At 33.6% G+C, this 17,164-nt stretch overlaps 1 protein-coding gene across 6 annotated transcripts; it reads left to right on the forward strand.

The window, feature by feature from the left end:
• Positions 1-5,667: 5,667 nt before the first annotated feature.
• LOC107894037 (nucleolin 1) lies at positions 5,668-12,331 on the forward strand. Of its 6 annotated transcripts, none has more exons than XM_016819230.2 (25): positions 5,668-5,904; positions 6,021-6,066; positions 6,176-6,345; positions 6,597-6,725; positions 6,885-7,004; positions 7,093-7,212; positions 7,300-7,422; positions 7,511-7,633; positions 7,724-7,846; positions 8,076-8,198; positions 8,298-8,396; positions 8,481-8,597; positions 8,685-8,792; positions 8,867-8,971; positions 9,138-9,206; positions 9,637-9,705; positions 9,793-9,921; positions 10,010-10,090; positions 10,194-10,285; positions 10,358-10,475; positions 10,949-11,037; positions 11,112-11,244; positions 11,329-11,420; positions 11,558-11,856; positions 11,989-12,331. In XM_016819230.2, the coding sequence occupies exons 1-25, from the start codon at positions 5,872-5,874 to the stop codon at positions 12,018-12,020; spliced, it is 2,742 nt and encodes a 913-aa protein (XP_016674719.2). In that variant the 5' UTR covers positions 5,668-5,871; the 3' UTR covers positions 12,021-12,331. The 6 variants fall into 6 exon arrangements, with proteins under 6 accessions (XP_016674719.2, XP_016674721.2, XP_016674720.2 ...); XM_016819232.2 differs by having other exon boundaries at positions 11,154-11,244; XM_016819231.2 differs by having other exon boundaries at positions 8,870-8,971.
• Positions 12,332-17,164: the final 4,833 nt, after the last annotated feature.

Here is a 17,164-nt window from a genome sequence, read left to right on the forward strand (position 1 = left end):
TCACGAGTATTATTTTGGTATAGCTAGTCGTTTCATTTTGAGTATGGCATGTATAGCATCGTAGCCATTTTGTGTGTATGATCTTATGATATGGATGATGAATGGTATGTAAATGCTTGATAATGATTAGCTGTTGGAATGGCTAATTAAGGACATGTCTGGTGTTATGTATGCCTAAATGCTAGTTATTCCATGGAAATCATGAAAAAGGTGAAATTAGCTTTAAAACAGTATCAGATAGCAATAATGATGTGAATTTGGAAAATCACTAAAAATAGTAGAAATGGATTTAGATAGTGAATGAGATATAGAATTAAATCTTGATGAGTCTATTTTCATATGGATGGAACAAAACAGGTATATGAGTTATATTTTATGAGATATTTAAATTTTTGTGAAACAAGGCCAGGCGATTTCTGGATCCCCTATTCTGACTTTGGAAATTCACCAAAAATTTCAAAAAGATAATTAGAAGTCATTCTTTACTTGTACAGATTCCTTATTGAGTCTAGTTTTATGAGAAAGAAACGGCATAATAATTGAAACTCTGTACAGGGAGATATTTAATTTGAAATACACAGGGGTCAGAGTAGTTGAACCCTGAAACAGGGTAGACTTTAACTAATAAACTGTACTATTTGGCCCGACCAAAAATTATATAAAAAATTTAGTTGATAGATATATGAGTCTAGTTTCAGAGAAAATTTACGAAATTGGATTTCTAGTTTGGTAACTCGAGATATAAATTTTTAAGCGACTGTGACGCAGTTAGCCAGCTTGTCTGGAAGTTCTAAAATAAATTGTTTGAGCTGTTTAATTAATGAATTAAGTCCGTTAACACCTCGTGCTCGACTCTGGCGACGGTCTCGGGTTCGGGGCGTTACATACACGGCAAGAGTAGCAAAATAAATACTCTATCGTCAATTCTTTCATTTTGATGGCTTTTTCGATTCCATGGATTATACCTATTCGCACAAATACCTCGACGATTCCCACTCGTTAATACATAGAGCCCAATAAGCATATCTTGAGTAGGTATGGAAATGGGATCCCCAATAGCTGGAGACAAGAAATTCATATGAGAAAACATAAGTAAACGAGCCTCCGCTTGCGCCTCTAAAGATAAAGGTACATGAACTGCCATTTGATCCCCATCAAAGTCTGCATTGAATCCCTTACAAACTAATGGATGTAAACAAATAGCGCGTCCTTCCACTAAAATAGGTTGGAATGCCTGTATACCTAATCTATGCAGAGTAGGTGCTCTATTCAGCAATACAGGATATCCCTACATAACTTCTTGCAGTATTTCCCATACAATCGGCCCTTTTTCCCGAATTTTACTCTTAGCAACTCCTATGTTTGGAGCAAGATATTGTCTAATTAGACCGCGAATTACAAATGTCTGGAAAAGCTCTATTGCTATTTCGCGAGGCAATCCACAGCGATGTAATGAAAGTGAGGGGCCAACAATAATGACAGAACGTCCCGAATACATGGCAAGAGTAGCAAAATAAATACTCTATTACATTGCCATGACTTGAACCTCAGACCTCCAGCAACTACCACACGCCACTTACCACAGGACGACAAGCTCATTTGTGTCAACTATTACCTAATTTAATTAAAGAAGCCTACTATCTAGAACCAAGGGCTCTATTCACGTAAAATTAAAATTTTTGCTAAAGCCTAAGTTTGAACCCAAGACTTTTCAGATACTTCCCAGAACACTTAACCACTGAAACAAACATGCGTTTGTGTCATTTTCTTGTACAACTAAATACTTACGTGCAATCTCCTAGCTGTTCCCATACTCAAGGCCTATTCCTTCTAGGCCCAAATTCGGGGCGTTACAAAAATCGTCCCACATGCTGACCCAATCAGCTTGTTTGGCTGATTATTTGGCTTGCAAAACAACCCTTGAAGACTTATTGAATTTGCATTCAGACCCCTCCACTTATCATACCTTTCTAGATTTGCTCCTACCTTAAAATAGCAAGTTTGAAACCTTCAAACTTGCCACATGTGTGGCCAGCCATGGGGGGACTCTATGGCTGCCGATTTTTGCTATTTTTAATAGCCTACTCAACCTATAAAAACCCCCATTGGCTGATCATTTGAAACACATCTCAAAACCTCTCATCCTTTCACTTTTCTCCCATTTTCTCTCTTCCATCCCTTTTTGTTGCTCATCATTTTCTTCCTCATTCCCTTGTCAATTTCACCTCTTGAAAAAGAGTCCTTCAACCACCATTTGGAGTAGCATTCAAGTGTTCATGGAAGTCTCGGTTGAACATGAGCAAGCGGAGAAAGAAGAGAAGAGCAAACTAGTTAAGCTTCGGAGAAACACCAGATTTGATTCTTGTTCCTTATTTTTTTTAATTTTATTATTGTTGTTATGAACATGTATATGAATAATTGTGATGGTTATATGTTTAATTTAATTAAAATGACTCAAATTTAATTCGTGTTAGGTTGACTGCATTTTGTCCACTTAATTTAATAATGTGTTTATGTTGTTATAGGCCTTGGTAAGATGTTTGATTAAGTAAAACAATGACTAAGTTATTCTTACATTACAATTGTAAGGTAAATAATGAATTAATTATTTAAACGGATTGAAATTGTAATTAATTGACACGATACTTAATCAGTATATGTTTAATCATCTAAAGTAGTTGGGGTTAAATTAGCTACGGTGTCTAACGATACATTAGCCTTGCATAACTTCCAAGATTATTGTGATTAAATTGTTTCAAGGTAGGAATACATTGTTACATCACGTAATCTTTTATGTGGTTATGAGATTGAATTAATTGTTTGAATTGGCATAGAGATATGTACAAGAGATTATTTTTAATTTCATAAGTATGTATGTGCATTAACGCATTTGCTTATTAAAATTTGTTTAATCAGTTGAATTGATATAGAGATATAGTAAAGAGATAAATGGATTTTTGTAGGTAAGTATGTTCATAAGTTAACAACATAACAAGTTGCCGTGAACTTATTTGTAACAACATGAACATGAGTTTAGTAATTCTAAGTTAAGAAATGTAATTAATCTAACACAATTATTTCATCTTGATTAAAATCATCTTTTGAAATCGTGCATTGGAACCTTTATTTTCTCTTTATTTATTTTACTTAGCTTTTAATCACCTCCTCAAATCAAAATATTTTTCTTCACCAAAGTGTTTTTAATTGCATTCATAAATAATTTTTTTCACAGTCTCTGAAGGTACGATAACTTGACATTTACTTGTCACTTTATTACTTGTTGCAATTGTGTACACTTGCACATTTCCATCATTCCAGTAACACCCTTAACCCCTTTCCGTTGTCGAATTAGGGTCACGAGCATTACTAACAAATAAAACAATTAATTCAATCACAATCAACATATAGACTAATTAATAACATTATAATATGTAGGGGAAGGTCATGACAATCTAATACTTTTATGCTAGATTCTTATACATTTGAATAATAAATTATGCTATGCATTTCTAAACTTGGTCTCCCACTGTCTGCACTCTTATCACTATTTATACATTACTAAACTTAGTCTTCCACTGTTTACACTCTTATCCCTACTTATCCCTTCTATAATGTTAAAATTCGGATACATACAAGACTATTCCAATTATTAGCATCAGAGTATTAGTCCATATTACGTCTATGATTATCTTTTTAATTTATCTCCGATGATGTTAGTGGAATGCACTTAATATAGGTTTGTTAATCTACCTCAATTCAGACTAAAAGTTACTCTTATAGCCTCTATTACGAGTCTACAGGATCCTAAAAGTAGTTTAAAAATAGGTAAGGACTAATTTAAAACAATTCTAGAAGTTTAGGAAATAATTACAAAAATTTTTATTTCAGGGGTCACAAACCCGTGTGGCCAGGCCTTGTAACTCTCTGACTTGGGTCACACGCCCATGTGTGATGCCCATGTGGCCAGGCCATGTGCACCCAAAAGTACCTTAAAACTCAAGTTTATCATTCCCTACTTACTTGGGCACTAAGCAACTCATTTACTAATCATTTAACCTATTCAAACACGAATAAATTTGCCCAAAATACACCAAATTCATCACCTAATATGCCCAATCAATGTACCCTCATTGGTACCATATTTTATATGTTTAAAAACATCAACAACACATCAAACATTCAAGACTTTCATTCATATCACATGTAATACCCCAAATCCTGCTTGGACGTTATGGCCGGATCTGGCGAAGTCACATAGAATAGAAGTTGAAAATGATTTTGTCAAGTTAAAATCATTCTAGTTAATTAAACTTTAACTTAATTCGTAGTAAAATGCCCGTTCTTTGTTATGTCTAAAATAGTATCTTTTTTGCGAAAGCTTTGGAACATTTATTTTTGGAAAATAGTTCGAGTTGCGAGAAACCTTTGTTTTTAGCAAAAAATCGAGTTTTTACCGTTTAGTCTTACTAAAACCATAAAGTAGTTAAAAATCCCAAAATTCAAACCAATCATTCCAAAGTCCCAAAATTACACAACAAATACCCAAAAATAATGTAAATTCAAAAACGGAATTAATGTAGTATGAAATAGAGGTGGTCATTGTCAAGTCCTCCGCTGCACCGATCCACCTAAGTCTGGGGATTACCTAAACAGATTGAACAGATATGGGTAAGTTTTCGCAAACTCAGAGTGTAATCCCCAGGAAAAGTCATGCATACAGTTATACATCAAAATACAGTCTTTTGTAGTCCGGGCCTGAGCCTATTACAAAACCAATTTGGGCCTTAGCCCATTCAGATACAATCTCAGAACCATATTAGGGCATTGGCCCATATCAGATACAGAATGCAGATACAGTAATCAGAATCCTATCACCAGCCTCTACACACCATCTTCGTCCAGCCCTACACACCATGTGAGGATTAAATCAACCCACCCATCCCTACACACCATGTTGTATCGAAATGTGGCACATAATCAGAGTATTGAAGCTGAGCTGCCAGATAACAGGTTTAAGAGCCTTTCAGATACTTCCTCCAAATATCATCAACCCCCTCAATGCAATGCAACATACCATAAATGACATGCAAATAAATTAACAACACAACATACATTCAGTTTAGTATAGATACCATGCTCAGTCAGACACCATACAATCAGATCACATATTTAGGGGTCTAAGTAAAACTTACCAACCCTACAGTAGGTCCACAGTCAACTAGGGTGACCCGTGCAACCTTACAAAATATTTCAGAGTTTCGTTTCAGGGAAAATTTACGGAATTAGATTTCGAGTTTCGTAACTCGAGATATGATTTTTTTAGCAACCGTGAAGCAGATGGATAGTTTACTACGAAAACTGTTTAAGTGCTAAGATAAGTTTTGTAATGTCTCCTGCTTGACTCCGGCGACGGTCTCGGGTAGGGGGACGTTACATATTCTGTTAAAAATTTTATTTATTTTTCTGTTAAAAATTAGTTTTTATATATCTACATAAATATATGTGGCATTTTATATGTTATTATTAAATTATTTTATTAATTATATTAATTTTTAACAGTAAAAATAAATAATTTTTTTATTAAAAAAACAAATGCAACTACTAATCCTGAAAATTTCATGATAGTTTTACGTGGGACGAAATTAGACCGAACTCATCTCTAGTGCCGATTCGGTTCTTATGTGGGGCTATATTAGTCCTTCACTTCCACGGCGCACAATTAAACGAAGATATATAATTCGCTGCTTCAATAAAACCCTAAACCCCGAAAAATTATATTTTTCTACTTTTTCACATCCCGCTAATTTTTCTCTAACAATATCAAAAACAAAACGATCAAATCTCCGATTTTAGGATCTCTTTCCAGTAGCCATGGGAAAATCAAGCAAAAAATCGATCCCCAAAGTAGTCTTCATCTTTCACTCTTCAATAGTTTTCTCCAGTTTGTTTCGTCGTTTAAAAAAAAAAAACTAATTTTGATTTTGGTTTAACTTTTTGTGTTTTTCTTCTCTCTCCAATAGGTTGAAGCGGCACCTGCTGTAGCTTCTCCCAAGTCCGGGAAAAAAGGTATGTATATTTTCTATTTTTTTTAGCATGTGTGATAAGCATTTAGATTATTTTGCATGGTTCGATAGCTGCTTATTTATGGTTTTTTTTTCTTATTATGATTATATAGGAAAGAGAGAAGCTCAAGAAACTCTTGAGAAACAAGTGACTGTGAAAAAGCAGAAGAAAAACGATGGGGTCGCACAGGCTGTTGTAAAGAAGAAGGTTGAAGCAAAGACCCAAACGAAGAAGAAAGACGAAACCAGTAGTTCTTCAGACGATTCTTCTGACTCCGAGGATGTATGCCTAATACAAACTAATCCCATTTACTTATATGATTTTACATTTGTTAGTGTTGTTGATTTATACTGATTGTTCACTTTTCATATCATGTTCTGTTTTGTGTTGTTTCCTTGCATTATGTTTGACGGTTAGCTCTTAATTCTCTTAATTGTATGAGTAATGCGTTTTTAGGGTAATAAAAATGAAGCATAAGAAGGCATATCTGAACCTGCTTTGCGTGTTTAATGTCACTTTATTTTGTGGTTCAGGAACCGGTGCCTCTGAAAAAACAGGCAGCTACTACCAAGAATGGCTCTGTACCTGCAAAGAAAGCAAAGCAAGCTAGCAGTTCGAATTCTTCCGAGTCTAGTAGCGAGGAAGATTCATCTTCTGACGAAGTGAGTATTCTGCTCATGCTTATAATATGACACACTCTTTGGTGGGTTAAAACTGTAACACTGCCTGATCAATGATTTCTAGGCGCATAATAATATTAGCATGGTCAAGACGTATTCTTTGTATAATCGTTAATATTCAAATTTTTTTTAATATTCCAGGAAGCTCCTCAGAATAAAAAACCTGTAGTTTCTAAAAATGGCCCTGTTCCAGCTGCCAAGACAGTGAAAGCTGATAGTAGTTCTGAGTCTAGCAGTGAGGAAGATTCATCCTCTGACGAAGTGAGTATCATGCTCATGCTTGTAATATAGCATGGTTGGTAATATTCTTTTCTATGATTTTTGATGTTCAATATTTTGTTTTATCCAGGAAGCTCCTGCTCAGAAGAAAAATCCTGTAGTTGCTAAAAAGGGCTGTGTTCCAGCTGCCAAGACAGTGAAAGCTGATAGCAGTTCTTCAAGTAGTGAGGAAGATTCATCCTCTGATGAAGTGAGTATTATGCTCTTGCTAGTTAAAACATTCGCATAATTGGACATTCTTTTGTATAATTGTTAATGTTCAATTTTTTTTTTTCAGGAAGCTCCTGCTCAGAATAAAAAACCTGTAGCTGCAAAAACTGGCTCTATTCTGGCTGCTAAGACTGTTAAAGCTGGTAATAGTTCTGAGTCTAGTAGTGAAGAAGACTCATCCTCTGATGAAGTGAGTAATATGTATGCTTATATTTTTAGTATGGTTGGGAGTATTCTTTTGCATGATTGTTGATGTTCAATATTTTGTCTTATCCCAGGAAGCTACTGCACAGAATAAAAACTCTGTAGCCACTAAAACTGTATCTGTTCCAGATGCTAAGGCTGTGAAAGCTGATAGTAGTTCTGAGTCTAGTAGTGAGGAAGGTTCATCCTCTGACGAAGTGAGTATTATACTCATGCTTATAATATTATCATGGTTGGGAATATTCTTTTGCATGATTGTTATTGTTCAATTGTTTGTTTTATTCCAGGAAGTTCCTGCTCAGAAGAAAAAACCCATAGTTGCTAAAAGTGGCTCTATACCAGCTGCTAAGACAGTGAAGGCTGATAGTAGTTCAGAGTCTAGTAGTGAGGAAGATTCATCCTCCGATGAAGTAAGTATTATGCTCATATTATATTAACTTATTCTTTTGTATGATTGTCAGTGTTCATTTAAAAAAAAAAAATCAATCCAGGAAGCTCCTGCTCAGAATAAAAAACCTGTAGTTGCTAAAAATGGTTCTGTTCCAACTGCTAAGACAGTAAAAGCTGAAAGCAGTTCAGAACGCAAGAATTCCTAAATAAGGTCTTAATTTTTTATCTTTGTTGTCAAATCTTGGTTAGGAGCGTGTTGCAAAAACAAAGGTAGCGACAGCTGTTAAAAATGACTCTGCACCTGCTAAGAAAGGCGAGTCCTCCAGCAGCTCTGATGCTTCAGATGAAGATAGCAGCTCAGATGAAAATGAAGTAAGTGCTGGATTGTTGAATGGTATTTGCTTTTTTATTTCAATTGGGTAGCTTGTATTATAGTTTGTTAATATAAGCATTTGCCTTTTGCATATACAGGAAAAATCAAAACCTGCCACTAAGAAAGGACCTACCACTGTTCCAAAAAAAGGGACTAGTGAAAGTTCAGAAAGTGATATCTCTTCTGATGAAGAGGATGTGAGTGTTGCATTGTCTGCAATGTCACAATAAATGTGCCAACCTTTTTAATTATTATTGAATTCCTTTTTGTTGTTTGTACAGGAACCTCCTCAGAAGGCTACTTTACCTGCTTCCGCTGTGAAGAATGTACCTTCAGCAGTTGCAAAGGGTAAAACTGCATCCAGTGATAGCAGCTCTGAGGAGGATTCTGATGAAGAGGTGTGATTTATCATTCTTAAAGTTTCCTTCTCCAGTTTTTTTGGTTTCCAGGCAGCATTTTTTTATTACTTTTGTTGCTTGGACTAGGATGTAAAGAAAGCCACTGTTGTGAAGAAAGCTTCTGCTCCCACACCCAAGAAAATGGAGGATTCCAGTAGTAGCTCCTCTGATGACAGTGATTCTGAGGAAGAAGAGGTGTGATTTGTTAGTATATCAAATTGGTTAATAGTTCTTACTTTCTGTTCTTATTGTTAATGAATAAATTTTAGCAGAAAGATGAAGCAAAGGGTGGTAAGAAACCTGTTACTGGGAAAACTGCAAAGAAAGAAGATTCTTCTGAAAGTTCCGAAGACACTGATTCCTCCGAGGATGAGGTAATTGGTAATCCTGTTGTCTATAGTCTGGTGGAAAATTTCTTTCTAACAAGATCCTGAGTACAAAGAATTAACAATTTCTCCAAGGAGGTTTTTCCTATTATGGTGTTTTTTGTTAGACATTGAACTTGTACTAATTTGCGTCTGCATTAATATCATGCTGCAGGCTCCTACAAACAATGTTCCTGTTGGTTCAAAAAGGCCAGCCCCCACTGCTGGGAGAAAATCTGAACAGGTTTCTTCTCTTACAGTTTTGTGCTTGTAGTTGCTCTCCTACATTTGTGCAACTCCTAATATTATGTATACCAGCTTGGATATGTTACTATTTTTTTTTTCTAATGAATTTTTGTCTTAATTTAATGAGCTTGTTTTCTCTTGTGCATTAATCAGACTGCCTGTTTTGGTATTTGCTAAGTATTGATAAGGGGATGATAATTTGTCTATGCTTTGCTTGAATTTTTGGGTTGGTCTTTTTTCTTTTGTCATGTGTTTTTTCTTGCCAGTGATGATTTTCTGAGATTTGCTCAGCAACTCTAATTTTTCCAGCGGATTAATTGATTTCGGGATTTAAATATATAAACATTATTTCTAAGCCTCTCAACATTGTTTGAACTATGACCAAAATATGATTATTTTTCTTACCAACCTTCCTTCTCTCATTGCAGGAGAGTGATGATAGTGAAGATGATAGCTCTGATGAGAGTGAGGATGAACAACCTGTAGCTGCCAAAAAGGTCTAATTTTCTAGATCATCTGTGTTTAGATGTTCCTTTTATTACCTAGCATTGATTTACTGAGTTGTCGAATTCTATAAGCTGCAGTCTAAGGTTGTTTCAGATGCTGGAAAAGATGCCAAGGCTGTTAAGAAAGTAAGCAGTAGTGAAGAGGAGGAATCTGAAGAATCATCATCTGATGATGAGGAAAGTGATGAAGAAACTCCTAAGAGAAAGGTTGGGTCTTTGGAATCTGTATTCTTCTTTTTACTTTTTGAAGGTTGATATGATGATTTTCTAATGAAATTTTGTATATTGGAATCAGGACACTGATGTAGAAATGGTAGATGCTACAACACCGCAGAAAAATACCAAGCAGGAGGATTTGAAGTCTGGGAAGAAAGCTGTAAGTGCCAATTTCAGCACCAGTTCCTTTCAAATCTTAACTCAATTGCTTCTTTGTGTCATTTTGTCAATAAGGTGGGAATCTAATGAGGTTCTTTTTGCAGCCCCAAACTCCCACAACTCCTCAAGTTCAATCTACAGGATCAAAGACACTGTTCGTTGGAAACTTACCTTTCCAAGTAGAACAAGCTAATATGTAGGTTTAGGTTCTCCAGCCCTTTTAATTTGTATTTTTTTTTACTTTCTTTTGATCAATTTTATTCTGCAGAAAGAATTTCTTTAAAGATGCTGGTGAGGTTGTGGATATTCGTTTATCCACTGATTTTGAAGGGAACTTTAAGGGGTATGGACATGTTGAATTTGCTACTGCAGAGGCTGCACAGAAGGTAAATATCTTTGTCTTGAGTTTTGGATTTGGACATGGACATCTGATCTATAAACTAACCTCAATATATATTTTTTTGTAATTAATCGATCAGTCTTTGTGTCAACTGTGTACAAAAATAGATTTGTCAAGCATGTGCTTTGAGTGTGATATGTGGAATAATTCTAGGCAGCATGTCAGTCTATTAGTATAAGGTCTTGTTTAATGAGCTTAGAATTTCAATCATGAAAAACTGCTGAAATTTAGAATTGAAATCTATAAGCCTTGCATTCCTTCTGTAAAAAAATTTTAATCAATGAAAACTAAATAACAAATAGATTTAGATTTTTGTAAAATGGTAATTCAGATGAAAATATTCTATTAATGGTTGTATAATATTGTAACCAAACCTCGTTAAATTCTTTTTACACATTACAGAACTATCATGAAGTAATTAATTGTAAAGCTATTAGCTAACATCATCCTGCATTCCAGGCTTTAGAGTTGAATGGTGAATATTTGATGAATCGTTCCCTTAGACTTGATTTGGCTCGTGAAAGGGGTGCATATACACCAAGCAGTGGGTAATTTTTCACTACTTGAACCCTTGTCTCCGTATTTTACTTTTGAAAACTTAATCTTACATTGCCATTTATAGGATCAATTCATTCAACCTTTTTCTGGCACCTTTTTATCACAGCAATGGTAACAATTCATTCCAGAAAGGTGGAAGAGGTCAGACTCGAACAATATATGTCAGAGGATTTGATCAATCTCTTAGCCAGGACGAGGTAGGGTGTTTTGTTTTTAATATCAGCTTTTATTGCTCCCTAATCATCCTCCACTCGAATCTTCTGTGTCCCATACATTTGCAGGCTAAGCAATCATTGGAGGAGCACTTTGGTTCTTGTGGCGAGATTTCTCGGGTCGCGATACCTGTGGACCGGGAAACTGGTTATCTGAGAGGGTTTGTATCTAAAAATTCCTCTTCAGTGATATATATATGTGTGTGTGAGATTGTAGATAAGAAGCTGAAGCCTCTGCTGCAGCTTTTAGCTCTTTTAGTTGTACGAAATATCTGATTATTATAACAATGGATTGCAGCTATGCTTATTTGGATTTCAACGATGGTGATAGTTTCAACAAAGCTTTAGAACTTAATGGATCTGAACTTAATAACTATTCCTTGACCGTGGATGAGGCAAAGCCGAGAGGTGAATTCCGTGATGGTCCTGGCGGTGGAAGAGGTGGTGGCAGGAGCGGGGGAAGGGACGGAGGTGGCAGGAGTGGTGGATGGAGCGGGGGAAGAGGCCGCGGGGGTCGTGGTGGTAGACATGGGGGTGGTCGATTTGGTGGAGGACGTGGAACACCTAACAAACCAAATCTTGCTGCTGCTGGTACAGGTAACTTTATTATTACCACTTATTTTTATTGCATTACTTAATATCGCAGCTTGTTTTGCTTGAAGATAGATTAGCATCATCTCATGCTTTCTCTATTTTTTTTTCTTTTAATTAAGTTTATTTGTAATGCAGGAAAGAAGACTACTTTCAATGATGACGATTAATTGAAAGGCCTTTCCACCTGGTTGCTTATGGCGATTAATTATTTTTGTGCTAGATTATTATTATTATTATTATTGTTGTTGTTGTTTTGGGCGGCCACCATATTTTTGTTATTATCTTAATTGGTGTCGAATTTTTTGAAATCTCAGGAGGTGTAGTTATTTTTGAGAGCTGTGTTATAGAAATATAAAGCTGATAATTGTTTAGGTAATGATGAAACAAATAATTCTAAGACCAAACTTCATCATGTAAAAATGGGGCTGTGCAACAAAACTGGAAGAACCTAAATACATTCTGTTTGGTTTGATTTTAATTTAAGTTGTGAACAACATAAGAAGTTGTCATCATGCGTATAAAATTCAACTTCATTTTTCTAGTTATTCATTTTATATTACAAAAATAAATATCTACATATAAATTAACCAAAAAAGAAGTTTATTAATTACAAAAATGCTGAGTGATTTGGATATTATACATTCTATTCTTTAAGTGACCTGTCGTTATGGCAAGGCTGACTTATATTTCAAAATTACTCGAAACAAGCAAAGCAGATTTGTCAATATGGTGCTTTAAAATTGTTGATTTTTGGGTTTTCTGTAAAATACTACGACCCAGCACTTTTGACTCTGATTATTATAGTTTTTAAGTTTCACTTGTCTGCTTCAAAATCATATGGTCAAGTAAGTTTGCAGACTTTAATAATGAAAACATACCCGGAGGGTGAAAGTATCACAAAACCTTTTTATTATATTTTAGTTTTTATTAAGAAAATGAATAAATTAATCTATGTAAGTTATATGAGTGAAAAAAATAGTATTTTCATTAAAATTACACCCTTAAATGTTTGTTTTGGCGTTTGTATATGAGATATAATATTAAATTTAGCTATTAATTTTTACACATTTATTCAATTTAACCAAAGTAAAATTTTAAACTAATAAGACAAAGTTAAAAAAAAAAAAAACCTTAACATACTACAAAAATCAATTAAACCCTTTTAAATTTAAAAAGAAATCATAAAATTAATAAAAAATTGGGTAAGATATTTTAACTCTTTTTATTTTTCCTCAAAACATATTGTTGATTGAAGCTCACCCTTTTCTAATTTGGAAATGCAATAATAAGAGATGTTATGTTTTAAGTAACCCACAATTGAATGTGCATCCACATGGAAAGCTTATTACTTGTTTCGTTGTGGGGCTGCTATTTTGTATATGCTTCTGTTTATTGATTCATGATTTGAAGTCATTAATTCGAGTTTTATACAAAGACAATGCACAAATGGTAACATCAGGATTTGGTTTCTACACTTCTTTCCTCTTTTTTTAATTTTAAATTTTAACACTCATCTAAAAATAATCATTAAATTTATTATATTATATTATATTATATTATATTATATTATATTACTTTTATAATTTTATATAATAAATATATTATCACAGTAATGTTATGACTCTTATTATTTTTTATTACTTACAAAAAAATCTTCATCGTTTTAGTTAATGGATTCAATTGTTATCAGTTGAGTTTAAAAAATCTTCCTATATATTTTAAATTGATCCGTTTCGATTGGAGTAGATTTTTTTTTGAGAAGAGAATATAGGGACGAGGTGGATATTTTAATTAGAAAATAAGTATGGAGCAATAATGATAATTGCTTGCCCCGCTCCACCCAGTCTCACCATATGAAGCTACCATTTAACTCTTGTATATGTAACTATTACAAGGGCAAAATTATAATAATGTGTTATAAAAAAACTCATATTTTATGATTATTTTTTTGAAGAATTATTTATAAATATTTATTTGTCTTTGAAAAGATTGAAAATATTACAAATATTAGTAAAAATTAAATTGAAATGGAGTAAGGTGGGTTGAAACGGGATATAGATACATTATGGAAGTGGTAGTAATTTTTAAGATTATACATCTATAATGGTGAATTTGATCATATCTACCTCTGCCCTTCTCCATTTCCCCTATTTGAGTTAGCAGTGAAACTTTAAAATTAAACAATTATAAATAAAAATATCAAATTGCAAAAAAGTAAAAAAAAATAAAAACCACAATTTAAGCATACTATGAAACTAATGGTAAAATTTGACCAACTACTCTAAATTTTAAAAATTAAAAAGTATATACACTAAAATTAACCAAATTAGAGTATAAAAATTAAATTCCGCAATTTACATATAATGGTTAATAATAGAATTTGAATTTATTATAGGTTAAAATATGCCATAGCTCACTGTACACTTCATAAATTTAGAATTTAGTCCTCTACTTTTCATATTTCAAAATTTAGCACTGTTAAATTTGATGTGACATTTTGAAAGGAAAAAAAATACTATCTGTGTAGTAGTGTAACTACAAAAATGGCGCTGTAATGAAAATAACTTAAACAAAAAACTTTCAAATAGTTTAATGACGATTTTATAATTTTTTAAAGTTGAATGACCAAAATATAAATTTACTAATAATTTAGTATCATTGAATTGAATGGAGTTTACCGTAAAAAATTTAGTTTAATCATTAGCATGGTTGGTAATTTTCCATTAAAGTTTTTTAACTTCACATGTTGATTGGATTGCTCTGACATATGATTAATAAGTTTTGATGAAATTACCAATAAGAAGTTTTTGGTATATGGAGTAAATTTTAAACTTTGTTACAATATAAGGACTGAAATGATATTTTAACCAAATAAAATTATACGGGGCGGGTGGTTTAATTGACTTGTTCATAGTTACGGTTTTAGGTTTGATTTATGTCATTATGTGTCAACTTTTTATTATTATATAATTTTAGTTCAAAAGAAAATAAAGTTTTTAAGTAAAAGTAATAATCCTTAAATAGATGTGTGCATGGGCTGGGCTAGGCCGGGTTCGGGCTGGGCCCAACTAAAAATTTAGGCCCATTTACTAGGCCCGGGCCCGGCCCTGCTTGAAAAATGAGCCTAAAATTTTTCCAAGGCCCGACCCGAATAAAAATGTTAAAACCCGGGCCCGACCCGACTCGCCCATATTAATTTTTATATTATTTTTTATATAATTTTAAAAAATATATAAACCATCAAAAATACTAAAAACATCAAATAAATATTTCTCAACAAATTGAAAATAAATTTTAAAAAATATGTATACTTAAATAACACTAAAATAGATGCAACTTAACAAGCAAATGTTTCTAAAATAATAACAAAATTAACAAATATCTTTAAAATAATAAAAAAATTAACAATAAAATAAGTTTTATACAATATCCAAACAATAACAACAAAATAGTAGTAACATAATAGTAAAATAGTAGCAAAATAGGGAGAAAACAATAAGAAAATAATATTAAAAAAATGTTGTCATGTAGTGAATTTGGGCTAGGCCCGGGCAAAAAATGCCTTACCTGAATCGAATCTTTCTTCTTCGGAGTCACAGGCAACCCAAATACAAAATCCATCATCAATATTCCCACTTACATTCTGGAATCATTACAGGCTGTAACAAACCCGTAGGAACTTGATGTTCTACTTTTACCTGCTGACAAATCAAACATTTCACTACAAATTCACAAATTTCTTGCTTCATACCAGGCCACTAATACATTTTCTTCAAATCACAATACATCTTCATATTGCTCGGATGAATCGAGTACATGTTACTATAAGCTTCTGATAAAATGTCATTTTTCAAATCTGGATTATTTGGAACACAAATTCTATTGCGATAGTATAACATACCACTATCATCAATAGAGTATTCTAAGTTCAAGTTATCTTGAATCATCTGTCGTTTCAACACTAACTTCGGGTCTTCTCCTTGTAACTCCCGAATTCGAGGAAAGAATACTAGTTTTGCCTTTAATTTTGCTACCATAGAACCATCTTCATTAACAGAAAAATGAGTATTTAACTCTCGAAGAGCAAATAATAACGATTTCCAACTAAGTGCATCTGCCACTACATTTGCCTTTCCTGAATGGTAGTCAATAACAAGATCGTAATCTTTCAATAGCTCTAGCTATCGCCTCTGTCTCAAGTTCAACTCTTTCTGCGACATTAAATACTTTAGACTTTTATGGTTTGTATACACATAACATTTCTCCCTATATAGGTAGTGTCTCCAGATTTTTAAAGCAAAAACAATAGCAGCTAGCTCAAGATCATGTGTAGGGTAGTTCTTCTCATGTAATTTCAATTGCCGAGAAGCATATGCTACAACTTTTCTTGACTACATCAATACACAGCCTAAACCATTCAAAGATGCATCACTATATACCGCATACGGCACACCTGATTTAAGCTGAGTTAACACTAGAGCCTTAGTCAACATTTTCTTCAACTGATCAAAACTTCGTTGACACTCATCAGACCATACAAATTCAACATTCTTCTATAGTAACTGGGTCATCGGTAAAGCAATCATTGAAAAATTTTTCACAAATCAGCGGTAGTAACCAGCTAATCCAAGAAAACTTCGTACTTCTATAACATTCTTTAGAGTTTTCCAATTAATCACTGCTGACACCTTGCTCAGATCTACTCGTATACCATCAGCCGACACAATGTGACCCAAAAATCCCATTTCATGAAGCCAAAATTCACATTTGCTAAAATTTGCATATAACTGTTTTTCCCTCAAAATCTGTAGTACAATTCTTAAGTGCTGAGCATGCTCAGATTCTATCTTTTAATAGATCAATATATCGTCAATAAACACAACCACAAATCTATTCAGGTAAGACTAAAAAATTCGATTCATTAAATCCATTAAACTAGCAGGAGAATTTGTCAAACCGAATGGCATAACTAAGAACTCATAATGACTATATCAAGTTCTGAAAGCTATTTTCAGCACATCACATTCATTTACCTTTAACTGATAATACCCAAATTTGAGATCTATTTTCGAAAACACCGTAGCATCCTTAAGCTGATCAAATAAATCATCAATACGAGGCAAAGGATATTTATTTTTAATCGTTACCTTATTCAACTACCTGTAATCTATACACAGCCTTAATGAACTGTCCTTCTTTTCACAAATAAGACAGGTGCACCCCATGGCGACATACTCGGGCTGATAAACCCTTTTTCCAACAACTCTTGTAACTGTGTCTTCAACTCTTTTAATTCTGCTGGAGCCATTCT

This window comes from Gossypium hirsutum, chromosome A13 (assembly GCF_007990345.1).
Source record: "Gossypium hirsutum isolate 1008001.06 chromosome A13, Gossypium_hirsutum_v2.1, whole genome shotgun sequence".
NCBI classification, from domain to species: domain Eukaryota; kingdom Viridiplantae; phylum Streptophyta; class Magnoliopsida; order Malvales; family Malvaceae; genus Gossypium; species Gossypium hirsutum.

Excerpts from the sequence above, each read along its gene's own strand:
- LOC107894037 (XM_016819230.2), top strand. The coding sequence starts at position 5,872 with ATGGGAAAATCAAGCAAAAAATCGATCCCCAAA. Across the intron at positions 6,726-6,884 it reads AAGATTCATCTTCTGACGAA|GAAGCTCCTCAGAATAAAAA; the intron begins GTGAGTATTCTG and ends TTAATATTCCAG. Across the intron at positions 9,207-9,636 it reads CTGGGAGAAAATCTGAACAG|GAGAGTGATGATAGTGAAGA; the intron begins GTTTCTTCTCTT and ends CTCTCATTGCAG.